Source organism: Meleagris gallopavo, chromosome 7 (genome assembly GCF_905368555.1).
Source record: "Meleagris gallopavo chromosome 7, MGAL_WU_HG_1.1, whole genome shotgun sequence".
Lineage (NCBI taxonomy): Eukaryota > Metazoa > Chordata > Aves > Galliformes > Phasianidae > Meleagris > Meleagris gallopavo.
Window position 1 is genome coordinate 6502108 of NC_139410.1, and position 27198 is coordinate 6529305.

The window sequence follows — 27198 nt, forward strand, 5'->3', positions numbered from 1 at the left end:
AACAGGCTGCTCCAGCCTGCCCTGTACCCAGCCCTCAATCTCTGCTGCAGGATGCCATGGAATAGCCACAGAGCTGAGTGACAGTGCGGAGGGCAGGGTTTACGTCCCAGCCTCTCCCTACCAGCAGGAGGGTTTAAGGTTCACCAGTTTCTGCTCACCTCTAAACTTTGGCACCGCACTCTGGGAGCTGCCGGCTTGCCTGCCTGAGTTTCGCTTTTCTTTTCCTGCAGCAAGGAGGCAGCCAGAGAGGTCGGACGAGGCTGTTATCATCTGTTGAGGCCATTCCCATCCTCTGCGACCCCCGTGTAGGAAGAAAGCAAAGCTGCATACAGGTAACTCTTTCCTATGCCTTGTATGTCTGCACCTGCCTCCTCCCAGCCACCTGTCCCCCCAGACCCGTGGGTTTTGCCTTCCCACCAAAAAGCAGCTCCTGATCATGGCCATAAAGGCAGCCCACTCTCTGAATCCCCAGCCAGAGCGGGGGTCTCCACTTGCTGCTGGCTTACTTCTGTCCATCTGGGTGATTAACGACCTCAGCTCAGAGGAAATCAGCACTATGTCACTCCAGTGGTGTTTGCACACGGAAGTGTTTGTGCAGCTCAAGTTTTGTGTCTCTTGGTAAACTTTGCTTAAGAGTGCTTGTACACCAAGTGACTGCCACTGAGCTGAATGTCAGCAGCAGGAAAGTGGGGAGGCAGTGTGCTAGCACCATCTGGGGCAAAAAGACGTCAAGCTTGTGGGGCTGGGCACTGCAGAATTACAGTACTTGGGCAGAATCACACTCTAGATTCACAGAATTGTTGGAGTTGGAAGGGACCTCTAAAGGCCATCCAGTTCAACTCCCCTGCAATGAACAGGGACAACTACAGTCCCATCAGGTGCTCAGAGCCCTGAGCCCAGCCCAACCTGTAATACTGGGGTTCTGCTTTTCTAAGGAGCTTCTACATCTCCACAGAAGGTCAGCAAGCATCTCGCATGGTTTTAGTGTCTTTTGGTTTAGAGTTTCTGTTTTGGAGAGACTCAGCTATATGTGGTGCTGTATGGGGGCAAGGGTTGGAGATCGTTATGGGGCATTTCCAACTCAGGATATTCTGATTTATGATTCTATCTGTTTTGCTTTCTTGCCATTCTCCTCATGAAAAGGGAGGTGCACCCCCTGCACCCTCTCAACGCAAAAAAAATTGTTTGGCAAAGCTTCCCATCTTTAATAGCTGTTTGCTTGTAGGAGGAGTATGAAAGGAAATTTTCCTGCAATTGCAGTAATTGTTGAGTGAGTTTTATTCAATGCAATCTTCTGGGGTTAAACTGAGATAGCTTTTGGGGGCATTTTAAGAAGCAGCAGCATGAAGTAATTGGAAACAGAGTTCATATACAGATGAAATTCATGCAGCTTCTTGTGAAGACAGCCTGCGTTGATTATGGGGACAAACAGGTGAGGCACAGAGAAAAATTAAAGGCCTGAAGCCTGCCAGATTGCAGGGGAGAGACTGAAATGAAGGGACAGGCAGCATGCAGAAACAAGGGGCTTTTGTAAGAGGAGGGAGACATGGGCGGCTGGGAGAAGGATGTGGGATGTGAACTCACTTCTCAGGGATGCACTACAGGAGGGTTAGATTGGTCATTGGGAAGAATCTCTTCACAGAGGGGGGTGGTCAGGGATTGGAAGGGGCTGCCATCCCAGAGTGCAACACATACCTACAAGCAGCTCTCCAGGGGTCAGGCTTGAGGCCACCACTGTTATTTTGGGCTCCTCTCTCAACCCACATGATAGAGACATGCTGGGCGATGCAATGGTCATGAGGCTTCTCCAGCTTTGGTACCCCAAGTCGCTTAACTCTTGTTAAGAATGGTGTTTGTAATTCAGCCAGAGGCAGGAACCCAGCTCTTCCCAGTCAGGAGCACACACAGATCCTTGACCATACCTTAGAAGGTATGAAATCCCTTCAGAGCAAGCCACGGTTTCTGTTCACCCTCATAGCAATGCACTGACTTGAAGTGCTGCTGCCACAAAGCCCAACCAGTCCTGGCAGCTTGCACTCAGCCCCTGGGCAGCATCCCTGGCAAGCTGGGAGTTTGCCTCCATCTCTGAACTCACATCCAGCCTGAGTTAGATTATCCCAGTGTAAGTTTTGCCCCAGTCCCTCAATAAGTGCACAATATCAGTGTAAGGTTTCCCAAGAAGGGGTGCTAAAGAGCAAGGAATACTCTTAATTTATGTTTCTCTGCCATCAGCTTTCCCCAGCATGTCCTTAAAGAACATTTCTGTGTCTTCAAGGAGATGCATGCAATCAAATCTCCTTGTCCACGTGCAAGCATGCCTCTTGCATCAGGTTTCTTAAATATTTCCACTCTCCAATCACAGCTGATAGTCCAAGGCAATGGCAGATACATTGGCTATTATATTTAATTCAGCTTATTTTGAAGCCAAACCACGCTCACCTAACTGCCACTGGTAGCGAGTTCATGCTGTTGGACCTGGGATCACTGATGACACATTCTGATGGAGCTGATTTCCTTGCAGGACATGGCACAGACAGTGGTGCCAGGCAGCTCCCTGGGGGATAACCGTCCCACCTACATCTACAAGATGGTCCTGCTGGGAAGCACGTCAGTGGGAAAGTCAAGCCTTGCCTACAGATACGTGAAAAATGATTTCAAGGAGTCGCTGCCTACTGTAGGATGTGAGTGAGCCGCTTCAATCCATTTCCTTCTGCCTTGTGCTGTAAGCAAAGCCACATCCAAACCACAGAGGCTCGATTTACTTCTGCTTGTTGGAGGCAGCTTAGCAGCAAAGTGAGGAAACCTGGGTTCCAAATCATACAGTTCCATCTGCCTTTTGCATATTTGGTCCCTTACACCTGTTTGGACACCTCAGAAGTGTCTCCTCAAGGTTCTTTGCCCAGGTGTGGGTCAGGAGCACATTGGGGCAAACCTCTTTCCCACTGTCCTGCTCTGCCCAGCTATGCTGAACAACCCCAGGCAGGGCATACATCAAAACTTGTGTGTCCACCCAAAGCTGCCAAAAAGAAGGGCTGCCAGCCCTGCTTGGTGACATGCTGTCTCTTCAAGTCTTGCCCATCACCAGTATATGGCCATGTTGTGAAACTCTTCAGGTTCAAATAGCCCTATTAGAAATTGCTGGGATCTCCTACCCTACTGTCATTCACAGCAGCTGTGACAGCAATGTTGTTGTAATCAAGACAGACATCTCCATGCCAAACTCTACACAGCACCATGTGAGCTGATTGGCTCAGGGTGCTTTTGAGAAACCCATCCAGTTTTGTGCACTGCAGCATTGTCACTACCCCTCAAAGCGGCTTTGATCCTACAGCAGCAGACCAGAGCCCTCCACCACATATCTTGCAGGCTCCTTCTTCACACAGACAATCCAACTAGAGACAGCCACCATCAAGCTGGAGATCTGGGACACGGCTGGCCAGGAGAAGTACCACAGTGTCTGCCACCTCTACTACCGTGGTGCCCATGCTGCGCTCCTTGTTTATGACCTCACTAACAAGGTGAGATGGTGGATGCACGTCCTGTCCACGTGAAAACACTGCTATGTGGCAGTGGAACTGATGGGACAGGCATCCGGATGTGTTCCTGATAGAGCAGAAGGGATCACAAACCCTAAGCAGATAAATGTCCCACTGGGATGCATCAGCAACCGCAGAGCCCAGAGGTTCCTATCAAAGCTTCCCTGTATCTGCATCAGGAGTGGCTGTCCCTTTTCCCCAGGAAACATTCAACAGAGCAAAGCAGTGGCTGATGGAACTGGAGAAGGAGTTCCTTCCTGATGAAATTGTCATTGCTTTGGTGGGCAACAAGACAGACCTGGCTGATGAACGGGAGGTTGCAGCTGAGGTGAGCACACACCATGCCCCCATTGTAAGCATTAAGACACATCTTAGCAGAGCCTTTTCTTCCCAAGTGGGGTCCCTCCTGCTCTGCCAGGTGGTCTCCCCATTGCTGAGTGGCATGCAGGAGCCCTGCCTTGTCCCCATGGGTCCCCAGGGCCACACTGTCCCTTGGCACAGGGGAAATAATACTGATCTTCTCCTCCTAGGATGGGGAAGAGTTTGCAAGGAGCAGAAGCCTGCTCTTCATGGAGACGTCTGCAAAATCCAACCACCAAGTAAACGACATCTTTATGGCTGTAGGTAAGGTGTGGGGTGGCTCCAGGTAAGAACCAAAGCAGGGGAACCATGGGTCCTGGCTCCCCCAGACCTCCTGTACAACATGGGGCACAGCAGAGCAGCTCTGTCCCTAGTCTGATGCCGCATCTTCACACTGGGAACCAGTGCGAGTGCTCTGCTCTACCTCTTGCTATAAGAAGAATATTTGGAAAAGACAATGGGCTCTTCTTGCCTATGTTTCCAGGCTACAGATGGCTTCTCCCCAAAGCCCAGCCGGCCAGCAAGGGCCGCTTTGTAGCTTGTGTCCCTCCTGTTCAGGCTGGAGGAGGCAGTGGCTGTGGTGGCATAGCACCACATTACCTAGGACAGACAACTCCATGTCAAGATGCAGCATTAGAGATGCAGAGATCAAAGCCACTATGTTTTTCGGGTTTAGTACCTAACCTGGGTATATATACCTGACCTGACCTGTGGCCTCAGCACATCTGTCCTCCAAGTGACATCACCATGCTGTCTAGAAGTTGCTGGGAAGTACCTAGATGGCACCAGTAGGGTGGGACAGAGCAGGTGCATCCCAACATGCATTGGCTGACCCCATGCCTTGGCAAGAGAGGTGATGCTCTGTGGCTTTGTGCTCCCCGTCAGCCCGAGAGCTCCTGCGGCGTGAAGGTGAGAAGGCAGCTGTCCCATCCACGAGTGGCAGGCAGCGTTTGGACTTGCGGGCAAGCGGGACGAGGAGGGGTTGCTGCCGTGTCTGAGAGGCCACAGGTTCACCACAGGATGTGGGACTGGACCTTGTGTTATTGGCATCGGTGGCCAAGGGGTGACAGCGCAGCGGATAGCTCACAGCCAATGTGGAGCAATGATCCTTCTGCCCATCTTCTGCCAGTGAATGCATGCAGTGCGTGCAGACCCTCAACAGTCTCATGATGGTGTTCTCCCAGTGGTGAGTGGGAATGTCCCCTGCCAAAAAGCAGCCCAGGTGGGGACATCTCCCTGACCCAGTCATGCACCAGCTCCCCCAGACTCAAGAGAGTTTGGCTTGTGGAGCACATCCCAACAACTTCAAGACTTGACTGCCAATAAAGAGCAGCTCATCTTAGCCACATTCTTTTCTCTGCCTTGGGTGCCAGTATGCAGGAGGTCTGGAGATGGTGAGGACCAGAGCGTGGCAGTGTAGCCCTCATCAGCCACTCCAGTTATCAGGAACTTCTGGTTCCTATGGCCAGGAAGCTCTCCCCTCCTGCTCCCCATATACCACCACCCTCTGTGATACCTGCCCAGCACTGAGACATGTGTGGGATGCGGGAATCCTTCCCAGCTGCTTCCTCCTCCTGCCTAAATCCCCTCTGTTAGTTAGCTAATTTGATAGAATCTAACTGCCACTTGCCTCATCCCTCTCAGATTAACCCTTCCTTCCCTAGGCAGTCCTGATCCCTGCTGTCCATCCTTAGCTTGCTTTTGGGATCTACATCATCCTCACTCCAAACTGGGGAATGGGTAAAGCAATGGAGACTTGTGAGAGGGGTGTCACAGAGTGAGTGACATGACCCATGCCACGAAAACAGGGCTCTGTGGTGATGTGGGGGGCTTGGTGCTCTCAGGGGTGCTGACCCTCTGTGGGGATAGAAAGAGAGGAGAGCCCCCAGGACTTAATTTTAGGTGATACCACCATCACTAAGGCTCATGCTCTGTCCCACCCCAACCCCCCCCCCAAGCACTGGGTTTTGGAGCAGAGAGTCAGGGCCAGGTAGAAGGAGAGGAAAAGGCTTTTATTGGCGTTCCCCATCTTCAACTCAGGCACTTCGCTGCTCCCGGGGGGGCTGGTTGTGCAGGGGGATGCAGGCAGGATGCAGGACAGCCCCCCTGGGTTGGGCACTTTCCCCCAGTGCTCGCCGTCGCCCGAATCGCCCCACGGGCCTGATGCCACGGCCGGTGTACCAGAAGGGGTCGATGTCTGGGTCTGCAAAGAGAGAGAAGAGGAACAGTCAGTGCAGTGAGGCACAGCACGTGGGGAAGAAAGAAAGGGACCCAGGGGAGAGAGGAGTGCTCGGGGCTGCCTGCTGGCTGCTGCAAAGCAACACTGCTCGAACCTATGGGGGGACCAGGGAGGGTCCTGGGAGTTCCCTTACTCCTGCTCTCCTTACTCCTGATTTCCATGGAGCGCTCACGGAGGCGGCCGGCGGCGGGCAGGGCCATGCAGGTGAGCAGCAAGCACAGCAGGCAGGTGGCCCCTAGCTTCATCCCCGAGGCTCTCCCACGACAGCGGTTCGGCAACGGCGACAGTCCCAACCTGCGGGCACACATACAGAGCAATCGCGTTCTGAGGGTGCCACGAAGCCGGCGGCTTCCCTTGGCTGGAACCTGATCGGGTTGGTAGAGAAGTGATGGAGAAAGCGCGTCCCTGCCGTGGGAACGCCATCGCCATCCGGATCCCATCGCAGCATCCCGGGACCGGCGGCAGGCTCACTCCCAAGAGGTGGGAGGATGTGAAGTTTGCGGCAACCCCGCCTGCAGCCGAAGCCGTCGGCTCGGGGAAGCAGCCGTGAGAGCCCACGCCGCGCTCCCTTCGCCCCACGCTTACCTCGGTCCCGCAGCGCCCGGTGCCGTCCCGCGGAGCCCAGCGCTCTCCCTGTGCGCCCCGGGGCGCCGCTCGCCGCTTTTATGCCCGGTTCGGTGCTGATGTCAGAAACGAGCCCCGGCGGGGACAGAGCCGAAGCATCTCCCCTCCCCGCCGCCCCCCGCGCTCGCTCTCGTCAAATCAGGAAAGGGATTTTCGTGACTCATAGAGGGCCATAATTTTATCTCCAGCCGGCCGAGGCACATCGTTCGGGAGCGTTCTGATCTTCGTCCTCGACGTGACGCGGTTCGGAACGAAGGGAAGAATTCCACTCGTGCTGGAGGGAGCGAGGGGGGCTGGGAGAGATGCGGTCGAGCCCGGACGAGCAGGTGGACGGCCACCTCCAAGCATCCCCTGCTCCGTGGGGCTGGAGCAGCAGCTGGGTACCCCTGACCGTGCTCACCCCGAGCAGTGCTGCATTGCTTCTCATGATGCCCTCCAGCGAGGGGGCACTGCCGGGACAGCCAACCCCATATGGCCAAAGGGGTGTCCCGTGCAAGGGGCTGCATGGAGTCAGGGTTTAACCACAGCACTTAGGCAAAGGGGAGGGCAGGGAGACAAAGCATCCTTAGTTGCAGCATGCTGAAGGAAGACACTGTGAAATAAATCTATGGGTTCTGGACCCTATGTCAGCTTTATTGTGTGATGTAGTGTACATATATCACCTCTACACAGACCAACAAATATTAATGTGGATAACTACAACCTGAACATTGCGTTATTTGTACGCTGCTGAGACTCACAAGGAGGGCTTTAGAGGGTCAAGAGTCTGCCTGACCACCTGAAAGGACTTGGCTTACTGATGGAACCGGGTACAGCAAGAGTGTGTGAGGTGAGGGCTGAACCATAGCACCAAAGCAAACCCACAGCGTTGCCCAGAGCTCAGTAGGGATTTCTGCTCACCAGCTGCAAACCAGCATGGTGCAGAGCCTCCACGGATGCTCCAGGGAGGGTGGACGTGTGTGTGTGTACCATCAACTGCTTGCAAGTTGGGGTGGATGAAAGCAGTCGCACTGCAACGAGTGTGACTCTTTCCACTTTCTGAACTTTAGGCCACAAGGATTTCATTTTAAAAAAGGAAAACTGGTTTTGTTCCATCCACAGTGGGTAGGTTTCCAGCCTCCAGCCTCACAGGACTGCTCTGGGATGACTACAGGACTAATGTCTAGATAGTGAGTTCTCTGCTATGACCAAAGCTAAACCTTGCAGATTCATACTAAAGGTAAAGGCAGATACTGAGCTGAATTTTTAACAAAAATCTCCTCCCCCCGTCTCCAGTTAGTGGAAGCAGAAGGTGGAGGAAAACAGCCAGCCTGGGTAAGTAGGAGGGTGCTAGCAGCGCTGTTGCTGCCTTCTAGGAGCTCAGTGCCAGTGCAGCCTCTAGGGGACACAGGCACACCTCCAGGGGACTTTTCTGCAGACTATGCAGAGCTTGGTGCTGATGGAACCTTGCAGGGAGACAAGGCACCTTTGGTCAGACTGACCCCAAGCCCTCTTCCCACTGGTCCAGTGAAAGCTGCTGCCTCTTCCCACAAGCCTCACCTCACTCCTGCCCCCATATGAGCCCAGCTGCTTCAGGCAAGAAGCCTCAGCATGTACCTACTGGGTTTAGTGCAAAGAGTCATTGGCCAAGAGCTCGCTGGGAGCAACGCAATGCAGCTCCCGTGCAGGGAAAGGAAGCGATGCCCCGAGGATGAGGCAGGACCAGTGCTGGGCTGCACGTCTGGCCCTGGGACACTGTGCTTTACCATGGGGACCCTTCCTCTGGCATCACCACCACGGGTTCTCACAATGTCTCTACTGTGAGAAGGGACAAGGAGAGCAGCATCCTGCCCAAACAGATGTGGTCCTCATGATTATCCGGCCATGTGTCTGCACTTCAGCAACTTGTTCCTCTCTCTTCCAGCTTCCAGGAGGATGTGGCCATGGGAGAAGGAAGGGCAAGCACTGGGGGAAGGCTGTGTGCTGAAGTCCTGCACTGTCACTGAAATGCAGTGGCGAGTGGGTGTCCCCTCTTCAGGACAAGTGGGTCATCACTGGCTTCTGCGAGGCACAAGAGGCAAAGCATCAGCACTGCTGTCTCCTGTCCCGTTTGACACGGACAGCATATTCCCTATCCCTCCTGGGGCTCTGGAGGGGAGCACTGGAGAATGGGGTACCACAGCCAGCCCGGCCACATACCGCAAAGAGACGCTCCACTCTCCTGTTCTTCCCATTGGGGTTCCTCTGCGTCAGCGAGCCGCGGTAAACTGAGTTGCGGTCAAAGGAGTCATCGAAGCCTGTAATGGAAGAAGAGACATGAGGTGAGGCTGGGTAGTGCTCCAGCTCTGCAGAGCGGATTAGGCTTGCCCAATGATGTCTGGCTTGATGGAGCATCTCTCTATCTTCTTTGCAGAACTGACGTGTCCTCGAGGCTGCCTTTATCCGCCTGCCCTTTGCCTTAGGAGAGTGGATGACTGAGGGGACCTTTCCACCTACCAGCCTGTGCCTGGGAAGCAGAGCTTTTAATTGTCTGCTCACATGGGGAAACGCAATTCCTTCTTTGCATTAAGTGATCTTTCCCCTCCTTTCCTCCACTCATCTTCTATTTGGCGTTATCTGGAAGGAGAACCATTCCTTCTGCCTGTAAGCATATGAGGCAAGATAACGGAAATAGAAAAGTCATTTCCTAATGGCATTTGCTGATATCTGTCAGGATGAAACTTTTCCTGTGATTGCCCTCTGCCAAATGGGCTGCTGGGCTGAGTTTCAGGTCATGGCCTACTTTGAAGCACTCCCAAGCTGCCATTTTCCATGGCTTGGCTCTCAACCTTTCTGTGGGACCAGTGGCAGAGATGGGCGAATAGCAGGGCAAAGGATACCCTCCCCAGAGGAATCAGTGAGAAGAAATGGCTAAGGAAAGAAGCTTAGGTGGGGTGCTGAGGGCTAGTTTTGAAGGCAGAGCCACCAGGGTGGTAGAAGCCAGCACTGCAGAGCAATGGCCCTTGGGGCAGGCAATTGTCTGCCACCAAGACCTGTATGGCAGCCACCTCATCCTGTCCCCAGCACTGACCCTGATTCTCTACCACAGATGAGGCGTCCTTCATGGCTGTGCTGGCAGGACACAAGCACAGGAAACAGCATTCCAAAAAGGGAGAAAATAGGGAGAGAGAGATAGAGATGACTGAGCATCTTATGAGCTGAGGTCATCCCACAGACAGAGTCACAGCTCTTACCAGTGATTTCAAAGGGGCTGTTGAACCTCCTCCTGAGGACCTGGGGCCCAGACATTGCCTGCAAGAGAGGGAAAGCAGTCTGTGGTGCGTCTGAGAGTCTGAGGGAAAGCAGTCTGGGAGAACACAGGTGCCTCCAGGGGATGCCCTGCTGCCCTTGCTGAGCATTCAAACCCGCATCCTGGAACACGGGATTAAGGCTTATTAAACACATGCTAAACACATACCCACCTTAACATCATCCAAAGACTCCCCTGGGCTGCTGGTGGGGTTGGGGGAGTAGAGGTGGAAGGCCTGCGGATAGAAAAGGGGCACAGGTCTCTGGGTTTGCTTCACCCCAAAGCAGCCTCCCATCTCATCCTGAGTGAGGCTCAGAGCAGCTGGGAAGGAGCTGGAAGCAGCCAGGCAGCCGTCCCTGTGCTCACAACCCCCCTCCTCCCCGCTCACCTGCCCATTTGATTTCTTCCTTGCCTTTTCCACCGGCTTCACCGTCAGCCCCGCAGCAGACAGAGCCGCGATTCGAGATTCAATATCCGATATCTTTAAAGGGAGGGAAACAAAACAGGTGGGCAGCGTGTGGAAGACTCCCAACCAGCTTTGTTAGCTGGGCTGGAGGTCAAGTAGCTCCTGATGAGCCCTTACCTCACTCTCTGCCTGCTGTACCTGTGCAGCTGCCGAGGCCACTTTGTCCTCCAGCTCCGACAGCTCCGAGTCGGTCGTGCCGCAGTGCCGAGCCCCTTCCTCGAGCTCTGACAGGGTTGTTTCCAGCTGATAGGCCTTCCCAGCAGCTAGATAGACCTGGAATAAAAAGAGAAAAAAATAATAGATTGTACTATTAAGCTTCCTGCTTGCTCTTCCCCTTCGTGTGACCACAGCCCCTGCTGCTCTTCTACGGCCACCTGCCTGCCCTGCAGCCCTGGCAGCACCACTCAGTTCTGGCAGGGCTCTTTGTCTCTGTGTGTCCCATTGGAAGGAGATGTGTTACTCAAGTGCTGTTACCGCCCCTTGGCTACTACTCAGATGCAAGACCAAGCAAAGCAATTTAGTAGAAATTAGATTGTCTATACAATAACATCAGAAGGCCACAGTTTTGCTGAATAATCCCAAAATCTCAGTACTGCTAATGCATGGCCAGCTCCTCCAGCCCTCTCTGCTGGTATGCTGAGCACCCACGTGTCCCACATCCTATAGGTCCCTACTGACCCCATTGCAAACCCCGAGGCAGCATGTCCATAACCAAGTGCAATCATTCAGTCTATGAGTCACAAGGGCATCGTTTGCTGCTGGGCCATTAAACATCATTAAGCATCCTCAAGGCAGATGGCATCCTTAGAGTGCAACCGGTGGGACGTGACTCACCAGGGACCTGAGGGAATGGTGGGATGAGCACCTGGCTCCCATGGCCATGAGCAGGAGAAGCAGGAAGCCCAAAGTTTGCTCTTGCACCAGTCAGCTCTCCAAAGGAAGGAGCGTGGCTCACTTGGACAGCAGGAGGGGCTCAGCATCATGGGATGGGACAGTGGGGATGTCAGAAGGCATGGCTGGTGGAGCACAAATGTGATGCCTAACTAGGAGGGCCAAGCTATGAGGAACCTTTGTGTCTGTGAACTATGAATAACCTACTGTTTGAGGCATATAAGAAAACCAGAGTGTGTCAATTCTCGGTTAATCCTTTTGAGGCAAACAGAACTCTTTCCTTTCCCTAAACTCTACTCTGAGCCTCACAACCTGCAGCTGGGAGGGCTGCTGCATCCTTATACATATATGCTTGTGGTGCCTATCCTTTGACCTCCAGAAAGCCTGCTAACAAGAAGCTTGGGGGGTCCAACTGCATTCCCACCCCCAATTCCCTCCCTGCTCACAGGAGCTCTGGGGAACCTTACATTTTCCTCAAGCTCACGGTATGCTTCAGCCGTCTCTTTCCCATCCTCCATGCTGAGATGCAGGGCACAGCTACTACTGCCCCAGCTCTGTCCTTGCAGTGACTCAGAGACTGCTTTCTCCGTGGCATTTATGGCTCTCAGTGCTTTGGCCGTGATTTCACTCAAAGCCTGAGCTGAGGACCTCTGTGAATGCCCAGTCAAAGTGCAGGAAGGGGTGAGAGAAGAAAAAAAAAAAAGAAAAAAAGAAAAAAAAAAGATTTCATTATTTTAATGTGTGCTTGTAGTGTACAGCTCAGCACAAGTAGGCATGGAGGGGCATCAGGCCTATAGCAGCCAGTGGAAGATGGAAAAGGGATAATGAAAGGGCTTAAGGGCCCTCTAGTGAGGCTGAAAATGTGGCTGCCTAAGGAGTGGTGGGGTTACCATCCCTGGAGGTGTTCCAGAGCCATGGAGATGTGGCACTGAGGGATGTGGTCAGTGGGCACGGCAGGGTGGGTTGGTGATCTTAGAGATCTTTTCCAACCTGAATATCCAATGATTCTCTTACCCTTTCTCCTGCCAGGTTGGCTGGTTGTGATGCTGCACTGGAAAAGCGTGTAAGAAGTATTGTATTATCCCACTGCCAGAACCTGGGGCTGATATCCTTACCTCCCACCTCAAGAAGCACTGACAGCTGTGATGCCTCTAAGTGCTGCCCGCGTTAGCCCTTTTGCTAGGTAAGTCACAAAGCACACGTAAAAATAGACCCAAGAAACTCATCATCCCTCTCTCAGCTGATAATTCCCTAGAAACCAAGGAGATTGGGGTGATATGTGCACTGGAGACAAAGACAAACAGTTTTGTTTACCACTGCACGTATTTCCAGGCAAGCTACTCTGCAAAGAAACAGCTAACTCGGCCCAGCTGACACTTTTATCACTTTATGGTGCCCTCATGGTACAGCAGAGTTTCACGTTTCACACCACAAATGTTGCTTTTATCTGAGTGCTCCCCCATTAGAAGCCTTTTTTCCTGACTGGATGGGACTTGCATAGAAACCAACTGAGGATTATGTGAATTCCAGACCCAGGTCTGGATTTGGTCATGGAGGTGGTGTTGGGTTTCATTAGGCTTTGTGCTCCCCGCTTCTGAATGCACTCTGAACTCAGTTCTGATAACTGCAGATCATTTATGTCAGAATGTCATTGGGTTTTCTCATGAGACACCCTTAGAAATCTTTCAAACAAATCACAAGGCAGGTTGCTGTAAAAATAGGCACCGACACAGCTTTTAACCCAAACTCCTCCACCTGCATGTCATCTCTCACTCAGTATTATGGTATTTGTTGCCTTTGCTCTGAGTGTCATTGCAGTGCAGAAGGCTGGATGTCTCTCTTGGCTTGGGAGCTGAACCGTGTAACCCCCCTGTGCTCCTGCCTGACCTTCACCTCTCTGTTTTGTGCTTATGGCCCTACTGGGGAATATGTGGGGAAAAATGGGACTGCTGGGAGGTCTGGAAGAGACATTTCAAGATGCAGCAGGCAGCTGCCAAGGGCTGCCAATCCCAAATCATCACTGAGCTCTTCTCTCCCCAATAGGACCCTCTTCTCCATAGCATCCCATCCCTGTAATGGAATCCAGGCCCTGAGATAAGTGTGTAATACTCTACTGCATGGATGTGGATGTTGCATCCCTTCACATGAACAGGCAGTAGTCTTTCAGACCTCTAAGAGAATTTATTTTCAACTCTTTGATCAGTCTAGGAGGGCCTACAAGTCTTCCTAAGGTGAAAGGTCTAGATCCAATACCCTGGGATTTTCCTATCCTGAGAGCTGGACTTGATCTGCGTGGGTCATCCTTTCCACCTTAGAATGCTCTACGATACAGACAGCAGATCCAGACAAACCACAGCTCTGGAGGCATCAAGCAGATGTGAGATAGAGCAAGAGACGAGTCATGGTATAAGTGAGGACACAGATTACCTTTCGAGCTTCACTGGCCATGTCATCGCTGGAGGAGCTCATCTCAGGTCTCTTCACTCCCTTCCTTTCTTCACGCTCCTCTTCTTCAGAAGAGACTTCTCTGTCGCTGATGTTGCTGGTGAACTCCTCCAGCTTCCTCTTCAACTCCTCCTCCTCAGCATCAGGATCAAGCTGGGACTCTGTGGCCGGAGACTGAAACAACAGAAGAAGTGAATTGTTCATGCAGAATTTATTTGATTTTCCCAGTGGAAAACTGGAATTTTCCCCTTAAAAAAACAAAAACAAAAAAAAAACAAAAAAACACAAGGGATTAGGGGCCAAAAACCACCATGTTTTCACTTGGAGCCATGGAATGGCTGGCAGCTCCAAGGGCATAAATCCCCACCACCAAAGGCAGTGCACCAGGCTGCAAGGAGAAACCCCATTCACTCAGCTGTGCTGAATCAGAGTCTCTCAGTACTGATTTGTGATGAGAAAACACTCAGATTTACCAACAGGAACACCAAATAGCTGTTCCCATTACAAATTTTGGGAAGAATAAGACATTACGTTTTTCTCCCCCATGCCTGAGGGACTGCTCTGTAATTATTACTATCCATCCCACTGAGTCATTAGTGGCCAGAGCACCTCATTGCAATGGGTTCACATGAAAGAAAAGTACATAGCCTAAAATTAGAGACCCAAAAATCAATGTTAAGCGACCTATGCATTCACAGATTCTGCATCCTCACCCAACTTTAACTTAATTTAGCTGTTTCCTTCAGAGCTTAATGGCATAGCAAGACAAGAGCAGCCCAGAAGAGATACAGAAGTCCTTCTTGACTCAGAGCTCTCATTTAAAATAACCAAATCACTTTTCTATACATAAAGATTGATTCTCCTATAAGCATTCAATAGAGAATCAAAGTGAAACGTGGTTGTGCAGAAGAGGCCTGGCACTAGCTTGTACAGGGACCCAAGTGTCCTAGATTAACCTTGCCTCCATTTCTCTCCAACGATGCAATGTTTTTGCTACCTGAATCAAGAGGAGTTAAGCCCTTGGGGGAGCTGGACCAAGCTATTTTTATTTATTTATTTTTTTTTTGCAGTCCCACATTAGGGCTGCCCCTCCTCATCATGCTGCTTTTGGGGTGACCCAGGGTGCTGATTTCTCCCTGAAACCTCACTGATAATGAGGGGAAAGGGCCAGTGAAGCCCTCTCTCCCTCCCTGTTGCCCTGTTACCTCAGCAGAGCGCACCAGGATTTTTTCCTCCAAGCGGTTCAGCATGCGTTCAATCACTGACATGCGTTTGTTGAGCTCATGAATCTAGAGGAAAAGAGAAAGAATAGAGAACAGACCAGCCACCATTGACAGGACAGTGGGAAAGGAGCCCAGGGTGCATGCAACCAGCAAAAGTAAAAAAAGAATCATAGAAAAACTAAGGTTGGAAAAGACCTCTAAGATTATCTAGTCCAACCATTGACCCATCCCCACCATTCTCACTAACCATGTCCCTCAATGCTAGAGATCAAGATACCAAAATACCACGTTGTGTTGGGCATCAGAGAGTGAAGGACTGTTACCCTGTGCACCCTGAAGAGCTTCACGATGTGCAGGACTTCTCCTCAAAACTCAAAGTGATGCTGCATCCATGGAGCGCTGCAAGTCCCACCAGAGCATTGGGAGTTTCAGCGTGGTGACCACAAAGCCTTCCTACCTTGGTCTTTTTCAACCACTTACCCTGTGATCCCCTACTGAATACATCACTGGGAAAGGAAGGGGAAAGAAGGGAGGAGTTTCCCATGAAAAATTCTGAATCAGAACACAAAACTGAAAGTTGTTCTCAACACACTTTGAAGTTTTTCTTGCTTCTCAATGCTTTCATCTGTCAGGATTCTCACCCCTTTTTTCCTCCTCCCTCTACCAGCTGAAAAGAGAGGAGGAATAAAGAGAAATAAAAATTCTGAAAATCACGGAGAAATGGCTTTCTATGCTCAAGAGCCACAACAAATTTTTTTGTGGTTAAATGACTGAAAGCATAAAAGGAACCTCTTTATTTTTCCTTCTTTCAGAAATGAATATTTTCTTTCTTTCAAGATGGGGCTTTCTCCTTTGATCCAAACAAATAAAACACAAATGATGTAAAATATTGCCCATTCCATACAGATAAAACACTGTATGCTGCATCACTCCTGCTCCATGTGGCTGCCTCCCACTCAAAGGGGACGAGCAGCAAATGCAGTAAGTGAATGGAGCAACAAAGAGACGCAAGGGCTTCGCTTTGTTTTAGTAACATTTCCACCCTCGCCGAGTTTTTGTGCTGGCTGGTGTTTGATTAATTAGACCCACACAACAGCTTGCATCTGCTTAAGTGAAGATGGATGTAACAACCTGGCACTTGGGGAGAGCAAAGCGTTGCAATTACTGCCCCGAATTGAATGAGCCTTTAAGCAGCATTAAACCCACAGGCAGGAAGCAATCCACGCCAGCTCTAAGTGGTTTCTCAGTATCATTGGGCCCGACTCTTGCAGCACTCTGGTGACAATGAGAAGCCTGTGATGGACCATAAACTTCAGGAGAGGGGATGGATGTGAGCACAGCACCCTGTGCTGTCTGCACTTCCCGTAAGCAGCAGCTCGGAGAGGTCAGAGCACAGTGCAGAGCTGGCTGTTGGCAGGTTACTGGGAGAGGAAGAGCTGGTTTTCATTCTCCTTCCTGAGCAAGGCTGGCTTTAGTGCCCAGTTATCCCTGTGCAAAGCAAGGTGCACCCCGTTGGGGTGTATCCCATTGGGGGCTGGTCCACCTGCACTGCTCTCTGAACGACAAAGGCTGATGAACACATCTCTACTAAAACATTTCAGATGAACCACCATCAGCTTATTTCTGTGCTTTAAGAGCTGCTCTGGCTTTCTCTCCCCTTTGGGCTCCTCCTGGCCTCCCCTGGGCTAGTGGTAGCAGCCATACCTGTGTTGCTGCGGGGTTAATGGGCCAGCACAGAGCCCCGTTTCCTCCTACTGGGCAAGGGGCAGGCTATGCTAGCTGTTGCTAGCTGTAAACCCATCAGCCACATAAAGGGCAGGAAGGATGAACAGCTACTTAAGCTAATGAACGATGCTGGCATACAAACAAATGGGGTTGAATCGGGAATTAGGAGATGCCTTGTAACCATTAGGTGCCACCCATGCCTTCATGCTGTTGTGACAGAGCAAAACACCAAGCACACTGCTCCTACATCAGGGCTGGGAGATGAGATGAAGGAAGTCATCTGGAGTACCGGTGGGAATTTGGCCCCATTTCCCCACTGCAAAGCACTGTGCACATTTCATGCCTAACGTACTGTGGGCTCATTAACAACATCCAGGCTGAGCTTTTTCCATTTGCAGTGGCTGGAAAACGAAGCACATCCACCAATTTGAACATATGCTGAGAGAAATAAAGGCCAAAGGAAAGATGTCCCCACGGAGGCACACAGAGCGTGGTGCTCAGCAGCACCCAAGATGTGCACAGCTGTAAGTGGAACCAGCACACTTCTCCCCTTGGAAATCTGTGTGGTCAGACACCAATGTGCATTTTGCTGCTGAAGAGGGTCAGGGGAGGCTTAACCGTTCTCATCCTTTCTCAAAGGTGATGTCAAGAACAGCAGGTCCTCACTTTACAATTAAAACAAGCGCACAGCCTTCCTGACACCCTTCTCTAGGCTGTTCCCCTATTATCACTTGGGAGAGATGCATGACAGGTCAGCCTGACCCTGTCCTGTCGGGGCCGGAACGCTCCACGCTGCCAAAGAATAGGATCTCAAGGCTGATTAAACATTCCCCTCCAAGCCTTGATCATAAAGCCCATTCACTTGATGAATGAGGACACGTAAAACTATAGGTAGAGTGTAGATTAACGGGGGCAGGCTGGAAATTAACAGCATTGAAGGCAGGCTTGTTACTGCATCAACAGCAGGTACAGTTTCTCCCAGCCATGACTATAGAAGTAGAAGGGCTGATGTGAGGAATACTGTGTAATATTAATGGCTCTTCACCGTGAGGAGTGGATGAGCAAAAAACACACCTTCCCATGTCCCAGCCTGACTTCCCATTTCATGGCCATCTCTGCATAGCCCAGAGGGCTGAGCATGGCCTGGGCATTCATCCACCTGGTGCCACGCAACCACCATGTGACACCAAGCAGATGTGACAGCCCCTAGGCCACCCCACGGGCCTTGGTGACACTGTTTGGTACCTGATTTCCCGAGTTGTGGCTGATGTTCTCCTGGGAGGAGGCTCTGCTCTGGCGTTTCAGGTGGTGAGGCAGGCAGGCAGTGAGCCTTGGGGCTCCCTTCACATCCTCATCAGAGGTGTCCATGTCTGCAGAGTAGGGGGACCGGGGCTGCTCCATCCAGGGGCTGCCTTTGGAAGGAGAAGGCTTCAGTATGAGGACTCAAGAGATTCACAGCCCCTAGCACAAAGCCCTGGACGTCAGTCCCACCCCTCAGACAAGCAAATAAGCAAGTCAATTTACTCCTTCTAGTGGAGTTGCAAGCAGAAGTTCAGCCTGCAGCTCCATCCACCTAAACAGGGTCCTGCTGAGCTGTAACCGGGCACGAGGAGCATTCTCCTCATCCCCTCAGATCTCAAGCAGCTGAAACCCTCAATAAAACCTGCTCCTGCCTCTTCAGCCACGTTGCAGCCCAGGTTTGGGCACTGCTCCTCATTCGGTTTGGGTGCTGGGAGCAGTTTATCCACATGGCGCATAAGTTATGAAAGCAGGGAGAGCATCTTCCCAAGGTGCAATGAGGTCTGGGGAGATCTCTTGGGTAGCTCTTACAGGCACTTTTCCCTAGCAGGATGCTGGAACCCAAACACCTACCAGGCTTTGAACCTCTGTCCAGGCTCCGTCTGCGTGCATTGAGCGTGAGTCGAACCTCTGTGCTGAAGTGCTGCTCCGGAGGGCTGAGGTGCTGCTCCTGCTCCCTCAAGATGTGGAACACAGCTGCCAGGTCAGCCTCCTCCAGCCGGGTCTCTCGGGGAGCATCCTCAGCTGGGCCAGAGAAATCTGGGAAGGACTGAGAGACGGAGGCCGATGCTGGGACTGCCCTCCCCACCTCCCCAAGCAGTTCCTAGCTTTATCCTCCAATAGCTGCACGGACTGACCCTTTATAACACGGATTTTAAGCAACCTGGCTTACAGGTTTTTTAATCTTAAGGCTGAGCAATATTTCAGATGACTACCAGGGGGCACTGTTAGTTTCTATGAGAGCTAGACATCTGTCAGGCTGACAAAGACTTGGGCCCCGAGATCCAGCCTTTAAAACATCACACACTTGGACTTGCAAACGTAGCAACAGCCATCTACTCCTCAATAACCAGTACATCGACTTTGAATCAGCCCTCCTTATGCTTGCATTAAATTTCACAGCATAAGGGCAAAGCTTAGGTAAAGAATGTACATATCTACTCAAAGAAAGAATGGATCTGCCCATTTGTCCCAAATCCTGTCTGAATTCTCCCAACCAGCTGGCACAAAGCAGTTGTTTGTGCAGGTTTTTTGTGCCCCACGTTCTTTCCTCTGACAGATGGGGACTTCCCACCCATGCAGGCCATGCAGGATTCGTCTTCTGAACTTCACACACAAAGCTGCCAGCAAACCGTGTCCCCAGTGCCACTGCATGGGGGACAGCAGCCCCAAACTGGATGGGATGATGGGAGAGAAAGCTGTTTTCGACGTTCCTGCTCCCAAACATTGGCTGGAAGCTAGGGTGTCCCACAGCCCTGGGACAGCACAAGAAATAGCCAGCAAAGAGATCAGCCCAAATCTGGAGGGAGAGGTGCAAAAGAGTCCTCACCGCAGCCAGCTCTCCTGCTTCTGACTCAGGGCTTGAAATGGAAGAAGAAATAGCAGTGCTATGCACAGAGATTGGCACCGCTGCTTTCCAAAGCCACCGTGCAACCCTACAGCCAGAGCAGCAGGAGGAGGACAGGGAGAAAGGCAAGCCCAGTACCTGGAAAGCATCAGAGCTGATGGCCATTGGAGAGAGCTGGGCAGACTGACGGCGAGACTGGGCAGAGTACTCCGAGTCCAGCTCAAAATCAAAGGGGTGCACGGACAGCAGGCGCTTTGTCTTGCGCATCTTGGTGTGGAAAATGTGAGAAAGGAAAATTCAGCTGGCTTCCATGGAAAGCAGAAGTGGCCCTTGTCTGCTTAGTTTGCAAGAATCTGTTTGTGGGAAGCTCCCAGTATGGGAAGCTCCCACTTTTCCTGGAGAACACTGGGTTCTCAGGAGTGCCCTGCTTGCAGGGAGCCAGTTACGTGGGACTACTAGGACTGAACTCAAAGACCTGGTTTCCTTGGTCTCTGCACCAGGACTGTGGCCATAAGCAGACAGCAAGATGCTCTGCTGGCAAGATTGCTCTGAAGGCAAGACGAGCAGCTGAACCCCTCAGAAAGAGGCTCAGGAGCTGCTCTTGGGGCCTGAAGCAGCTCCATACCTCCAATCCTGAGAGCAAACTTCCCCAGATATGGGGAAAGCCATGAGCTGGTCTGGGAGTGGGGCTAACATCAAGAAGCAGAGCAGAGAGCAGAACCTAGCCACCACCACCCAAGGTAGGCAACAGTGCACCCAGGAGGGATGAGTGGCTGCAGGGGAAGCCCTTACTCTGTTGTAGCACTCTGCTTCAGCTCCATGGAGTGCATCATCCTCATCATCACTGTCGTCCCCAGTGCCACCATTGGCAGGGAGCTGGTATTCACCTGGAGAAGACAAGGGGATGGTGAGCACGGGCAGCTCCTGCACCCCGATCCTGGGGCAGGTAACCCCCTGCCCTGGTGTCCCACCAGTGCATGTCAGAAAGTCTGATTCTGAAACACCTCCTTCAATTTTTATTATTTGGCATGCTGCACTGTGGTTCCTATGTGGCACAAATTAAAGGAAGGGGACAATGGAAAGAAAAGGAACAAAAAATCCTCTTAGAAGAGCAGAATGTCCCATGGCAAGATTGACCATTCCTGCAAGAAGAACACAGCCTAAATCCACAAATTCAGCGCATTTGTTACGAACACAGCCAGCTTCAAGCACATGACATGGATGCACTGAGATCACGGTGAGTTCTTGCAAGCCACAAGTCTGGCAGGCAACAAAAAGCCCTGTTGTTTCAGAGTCTGCCCTCAGAAGCCCCAGGGCTCTGCTGCAGGGCAGAGGATGAGCAGTGAGGCTCCTTGTCCCAGCCACAGCTGAGTCCCAGCTTGTGATGTACCCACAACCAGAGGGAGCAAAAAGAAAAACAGCAGCAACCTCCATCTGACTGCAAAACACACACTCCAGTTCTCTTTTTGACTTACTGTTGATGTCTGGCAGGCTGTAAACTCTGTCATGAAGACCTGAACAACGAGAGAAAAAAAGAAAAGAGGGAAGATAAATAAATGTTTTCTCTAGGTAGCTTGCACAGAACAAGCCTCAGAGCAACGCTTAAGCACAGTTCTCAGTCTCCAGTCATCACAAGGCACAACCATCAAAGGCTCTTTGGAGAGAACAAAGCATGTGCTTGGAGACAGAGCTTGACTTGGAAGATCAAGTTGTATACTGGGCACAATATCTTCTCTGAAAGAGCAGTGATGCAGTGGCACAGTTGTCCAGAGAGTGCTGGGGTCACCATCCCCGGGAGTATTCCATAACCGTGGAGATGTGGCACTGAGCATGGTGGGGTGGGTTGGGGTTGGACGTAGGAATCTTAAGTCTTTTCCAACTGGAATGGTTCTGTGATTCTCTTATCCTTTTTCAATATAAAAAGGAATCTCAGAAACGCATGCCACAGAAGTTGTGCTGGTGCCAAGAAAGCAGACCAGCTGCAGAGGTGGCAATCACAGCTGGGCACACAAACCACAGCCGGGCACAGACAGAGCCGAGATGCCAGGACAGGCTTTGAGCCTGGCAGTCAGTGCCACCTGCTGACAGCGGCTGCTGCATGCACAGCACCCAGGCTCAAACCTCAGACCCTAAAATCCCAAGGGCTCAGCATGGCTGTGGCAGGTTTTGTGCCTGCTAGCTATATGTGCCAGACAGAGACGTGACAGCAGGGAGCTGAAGCTGCTCCATCTACCACGTGGCAAGCCTGCAGGCAGCCAGCACACAGCCAGTTGTTAAGCAAACTCCTCAGCAAGCTATGTAAGCCAAGGTGAGAAAGTTAACCCCAGCTGAAGACAAAGCCTGGACATCCTACCCTGCTGTTTCATGGGTATCAAGGCTAAGTTCTCTGGCTGGCATCCCTTCGGGTGCCTGCCCAGCTTGCAGGACAGGAGAAACCCCGGCGCTTGTCCTCACCTAGAAGAGCTGAATTCCCCTTCTGCCCTGGCTGCAGCCTGCCGTAGAGGGACTGCAGCACCTTGGCACTTCCAAACCTCTTGAAACGGGAGCGCACGTGCTCGTAGTACCACTCAAGAGAACCGATCTTCACCACCCTGCCCCAGGAGGGAAGCACAGAGAGGTGAGGCAGCCTTGCCAAAGCAGACCCTCACCCCGCTCCCACCCCACTGAGCAGAGGGATCACCCTTAGGGTATAGGGAGCAAGCAGAGGATGCAGAGAAAGGAGACCAGCACGAAGCTGTCCCTGTTCATTACAAGGGAGTTGGACTAGGTGACCTTAAAGGTCCCTTCTAACTCAAATGATTCTATGACGACAAACTAAGCGTGGGGCTGAGACTGCAGAAACTCTCCACCCCGATGCCCCAGCCATGGTGCCCGTACCTGGAGAGGCGGCAGGGGTCACAGACCCAGCCCTGCTCCCTCTTGTTGTAGCGGCTGCAGCTCTTGCAGGTGTAGAAGCGGCAATCCAGGCACTGCCGCTTGCTGTTCAGCAGGAACTTGAAGGGCTGTAGGCAGTGCACGCAGTGCGTTTCGTTCAGGTGGGACTGGTGGGTCAGGAACTCTCTCTTGCTGCTTTCCTGGTCTATCTTGCACTTCAGGTCCCTGCAGATGCATCCCAAAAACAGAGGGGCATGCATTAGGTGGTGAAACAGCACCCAACAGCAGCTCCCTCCTGCTCCCAGCCCCAGACGCCTGCAGTAACCCCAAGGAAATCAGTGCTACCACTCTGATTTTTGCATCACTCTATCCATGAGCAGATTCCTCCACTGACTGTTACGTTTTCATCCTGGATGCCTTTCCCCAGCACGCAATATCATTTCGGTGAGCTCTGCAGCCTCTCTCACATGGTAAACCCAGTAACACTCGATCAGCCTAGGGAATGATTTTCCAGGGATCACCTCGAGTCCCACAGCTGGTGGAAACAGCTGGAGGGCAAATCTAATCAATAACCTATCATGGGGTAAAACTGTGCCCAGCTGAGCAAGGCAGCAGCTTCACATTCAGAGCAGGTCCCTGTGCGTCAGGATTTGCTGCTGCTTCATTTCAGATCAGATTTGGCTGTGTTAAAAATTGGTCCTTTTTGCTGCATGGGGCATTTCTTTGCCACCAAGCCTCAAAATGCATTTCAACCCAAACCTTTAAGGACTGGAGGCTTTACCCAAAGGCCTTCTGTTTATTCTCTGTGCTAGCCCAGGTATGTTTGCCTTCTGGGCTATGGTTACAAGATGGTGTTTGACTTGCAAGAGGCCCTAGCAGGCTTGTTTTCCATCTGGGCAGGGTGAGGGAGCTGCATTTTGCAGGGCAGAAATTGGCCAAGACCAGAGAGCTCAAGCAACCAGGAGGCTTTGCACTGCATCTGGTCACCTGCACCACTGCAAAGCTTCCCTCTGGAGCTTCCTGATGGAGCAGCTTGCACTCACCGTGGAACACAACATGTGAAAATAAGCAGTAAGCTTACATGCAGCTACGTAAAACAAACCCCAAAACACAAAACCCACCCAGCTGCAGGCTGTGGCAGCCTCACAAACCACCTTCTGAGCACGCAGGCCAAGAAAGCAGGTACTGCACAAACCCAAACCGCTGCCTTGATCTTAACCCTGGTGGCACAGCAGCATTCAGTCCAGAAGAGAAAACAGCAAACAACGAGGAAGAAGAAAGCTTCCCAGGAAACTTCTTGCCTTTGAACTCGTAGCGCGCTGCGTTCATCCATGGCTTCACCAAAAGGACTGCAGGTTTGGGTGCTGACCCCAAGCTGTGGGCTGCACCCAGCGTTCCTTTGCCACCCTGCACCCAGGCTGCTTCCAGCAGGATCCAATCTTTCCCTGAACTGCCTTTTCCTGTTTTCAGAGCCTGTCGGACCCCTTCACCTCCCTTCCCTCACCCTCGAGAGCTGCTAAAGGAAGGACAAGCCTCAGCCCAACCGGTTTAAAACCTGCGTGCCTCCGTCTGTCCATCCCGGCAGCCCATCCTGGTGCTGCTCTGCTCAAAGTGAACAAGCAGCAGGGATGTGGGGAGATGCCAACTGCTCAGTCCCTAAAGCAGGGGGGTCTGGCAGCAAGCTTTATGGAAGGAGGCAAAGAGATGCCCCGCAGAGACTGCTCCTGAATTCCTCAGGCACATACTTGTGTGGTTTCTGGGCAGCTGAAGCCTTTGTCCACGTTGGGTGAATAGCTTCTGACAAAAAACACAGAGAGGAGGCTGAAAGGGAAGGAAAAGACCAAGTGGGGGAACATTCCTTCAAGGCTTGCATGTTGAGACAGGCCCTGGGAACCAAGTGGGGATGGCCAGAGCAAAGGGAGCAGGATCAATGGGATTCTTCCATCATGTCCCAGCTTGTCACATGCAGAAAACGCTCATGTATCCTCTTGTCCAGCATGCAGGTACATGGCAGGCTTGCCCAGCATACGGGATGTGGTCTGGTATGGCCTGGCTTTATAGGGATATCTGCTGTACCATAAATCTATACCAGCTTTAGCTTGGTGGAGGCAGAGAGCTGGGTTGGTGAGCCCACACACACACCTCTGGCTGGGTGACATGCTTGTACTGAAAGATGTAGGTGCTTGGGATGCCTGTGATGCAGGAGAGGTCAAAGCACACTCACTCACTTTCACAGAATGGATTTCAATCACATTTATTGCTTCCTGCTTGCACAAACCAGACAAACAGGACTTGCTATCCTGCCAGCAGCAAAATGGTTCCTCTCACTTTGGACCCAACCTTCCTGCTGCCTTCAGCTTTGTTTGCAGGGCCAGTCCCTGTTCTGAAAAGCCACGTGCACCAGCAGCACCTTTCTTTGTGCTCAGAGCTCACCAAATATCTGTCTGCCCCATAAGCCTCAGCAGTGCCAGGCCCCACACAGAGTTAATACAGATCCTCTGTGGGGCAGGAAGCAGCTAATGGAGCAGAACAGGGCATTTAAAGGTTGCAGCATTCCAAAAGCACCTCTGAGCTCTGCAGTACTTGTCAAGATGGAAAGCTAAATATAAAAGCTATGAGTGCTGTGACAGGGCATTGCAGCACTTTGCATCTCAGGTGGGAAGCAGAGGAGCCCACAGGATAGCCCAGCTTTTCCCCTTATTCTTTAGTTTTTCCTTTTTCTTTACCCTACCTGAGGTCAGTGCTTTCCTCTGCCTCATCCCAACCCTGATACTTTCCTCTTTGGAGGCTCCAGGGCTCAGCTGCAGCTATGCTGACCCACAACCAGACAACATTCCCTGTGGGATCCACACAGGGCACCTAATTAAGCCAGTCTGGCGCCAGGTCAAGTCAGCGAGGAATTCACATCGCCCACTGCTTTGCTGAAGGGCACAGCAATGTCTGTCCCCACCTCCCTCCTCCAGGCAAAGCACAGCTCTGTCACACAGGAGACACTTTCCCTTTCCAGTAATCACATGTTTTCCAGCACCCTTGTCTGGTCTGCGTCCTGCTTCAGAGCTACCAGCTACAGGATGGTGATGATAGGGAATTCTCTCTGCCTCCCACACTGTAATCAGATATGGAATCAGCAGACTCCAAAATTTCCAGCTCAGAGCTCGTGTGGTGAATGGCACACCCCATCCGCCCTGCTCAGCATCCTTAGTGCAGGCAGTGAATAGCATCACTCAGCCCAGCAGATGGATGCATGCAGGAATTGTGGCTGGGCAGGAGCTCTTGTTCCTAGTTAATCGCTGCTAAGATGCCTGGCCAGACCAACAGGGAGTTCTCAGAAGCCCACTGCAGGCAGAGGAACCTGTTTTCCCACCAGCTGTCACCGTATCACGAAGCACATCACACAATTAAAGCACAGCATCTCGCATGCCATGAAAAGGGAACTTTAAAACCCACTTGCTTCCCTCACCACTGAAAACAACATTGTTTTCTTACACACACTTGGGAAAAACCTGCCTTAAATCCTTGCCTGGGCTGCAACAGTGCTGTTAAGTCCTTTCCTTTTTAGTGTGTGCATGCATCAATTTGTAGTTCAGTGACTTTCTATCTTATCCCAATCTCCCTGAAGTTACCCCAGAATAGGCTGCCACAGAGTGTATTTCAGCCTCCTGACAACTGCTGTACTCCCCTCAGTTATTTTCCAATGGTCCTTCTGGAGTCCATAGGCTCCCAGGTCTCTCTATACTGCAGAGCATTGTCCACCTGGGGTTGGAACTAGATGACCTTTAAGGTCCCTTCCAACCTAAGCCATCCTATGATTCTATTCTATGAAGTGTATGAGAGCTCCCAAAACAACACAGTGGCAGAGGACACCACTTAATCACTAAGAACTCCTTGGGAAATGGAGCCCACCAGCCAGTGGAGTGCACTGAGTGGGGCCAGATAGGCTGCCCCATCACCTGCCCTGTTTACACAGCTGATAACATCACCTATCAATCGCTACATTCAGTTTACAGCCCTCTACTCCTCGCCCACTGCTTTATCCATACCCAACACAAGATGTAGGAGCCTACATCTCCCATTGGCAGGCACAGGTACTCACTCCAACCGCTCCTCCTCTTTCTTCCGCAGGTCGAAGTCACGCTGAACCACCTCCCAGACATGCTTGGCCTCCTCATCGGTCAGCTTGGAGAGATCCAGCTTCCTCCCCATCTTGCACGGCGAGTCTAAGTGACAACCAAAGGCATTCCTATGGCCGGCCCCGTTACCCGACACACTGCTGGGCCCCACCCCCGTGACCGCCCCAAATAATGGGGCCGCGGGCAGGCGAGCTGGCTCCTGCCAGCCCCACACCTCATCCGCCCAGCTGGGTTAAAGGAAGCATTGACTCACTGCCAAACCACTCGTGTTGTGCAGGGAGCGTAGATCCAACCGGTCTTAAAGCACCTCCCCAAGGAAAGCAAGCATGGAGGCAGGGCATAAGCAAGGGCCAAGCATCCCACCACCAACAGTGCTCTGTGCCCCACCTCACCTCGTAAAACCAGCAGCTTTAACGAGGGAAAAGCCCAAGCTACGCTGTCTGCCCTCCCAGCAATTTGGAGAATATGAGCTGTACCGGGAGCAAATAGCTTAATTAGCAGGCAGCGCTCTCCTCATTTACTGTTATCAAGAGAAGATGGTTTGACAGGTT

The 27198-nt window shown here is 51.8% G+C and overlaps 3 protein-coding genes across 12 annotated transcripts; 1 reads left to right on the forward strand and 2 right to left on the reverse strand.

The window, feature by feature from the left end:
• Positions 1 to 7394, forward strand: RAB17 (RAB17, member RAS oncogene family). Of its 2 annotated transcripts, XM_019616876.3 has the most exons (7): positions 1 to 138; positions 231 to 332; positions 2522 to 2681; positions 3367 to 3518; positions 3739 to 3864; positions 4067 to 4160; positions 6948 to 7394. In XM_019616876.3, exons 3-7 carry the CDS (start codon positions 2525 to 2527, stop codon positions 7340 to 7342), a joined length of 924 nt encoding a protein of 307 aa, XP_019472421.1. In that variant the 5' UTR covers positions 1 to 138; positions 231 to 332; positions 2522 to 2524; the 3' UTR covers positions 7343 to 7394. The 2 variants fall into 2 exon arrangements, with proteins under 2 accessions (XP_019472421.1, XP_031409949.1); XM_031554089.2 differs by lacking the exons at positions 1 to 138; positions 6948 to 7394 and adding an exon at positions 4782 to 5247 and having other exon boundaries at positions 157 to 332.
• On the reverse strand, positions 5885 to 6875 carry PRLH (prolactin releasing hormone). 2 transcript variants are annotated; one of them, XM_031554092.2, is made up of 3 exons: positions 6721 to 6875; positions 6269 to 6429; positions 5885 to 6099 (listed from the first exon to the last, which is right to left on the reverse strand). In XM_031554092.2, the coding sequence occupies exons 2-3, from the start codon at positions 6378 to 6380 to the stop codon at positions 5933 to 5935; spliced, it is 279 nt and encodes a 92-aa protein (XP_031409952.2). In that variant the 5' UTR covers positions 6381 to 6429; positions 6721 to 6875; the 3' UTR covers positions 5885 to 5932. The 2 variants fall into 2 exon arrangements, with proteins under 2 accessions (XP_031409952.2, XP_010711557.2); XM_010713255.4 differs by having other exon boundaries at positions 5901 to 6099; positions 6284 to 6429; positions 6721 to 6872.
• MLPH (melanophilin) lies at positions 7360 to 26932 on the reverse strand. 8 transcript variants are annotated; one of them, XM_031554087.2, is made up of 17 exons: positions 26611 to 26932; positions 22521 to 22742; positions 22098 to 22234; positions 21119 to 21157; positions 20436 to 20530; positions 19782 to 19910; positions 18650 to 18845; positions 18023 to 18189; positions 15035 to 15118; positions 13812 to 14003; positions 11852 to 12034; positions 10632 to 10766; positions 10416 to 10508; positions 10200 to 10262; positions 9972 to 10029; positions 8938 to 9035; positions 7360 to 8799 (listed from the first exon to the last, which is right to left on the reverse strand). In XM_031554087.2, exons 1-17 carry the CDS (start codon positions 26718 to 26720, stop codon positions 8773 to 8775), a joined length of 2028 nt encoding a protein of 675 aa, XP_031409947.2. In that variant the 5' UTR covers positions 26721 to 26932; the 3' UTR covers positions 7360 to 8772. The 8 variants fall into 8 exon arrangements, with proteins under 8 accessions (XP_031409947.2, XP_003207418.2, XP_031409948.2 ...); XM_003207370.5 differs by having other exon boundaries at positions 10611 to 10766; positions 26611 to 26928; XM_031554088.2 differs by lacking the exon at positions 11852 to 12034 and having other exon boundaries at positions 10611 to 10766; positions 26611 to 26930.
• Positions 26933 to 27198: the final 266 nt, after the last annotated feature.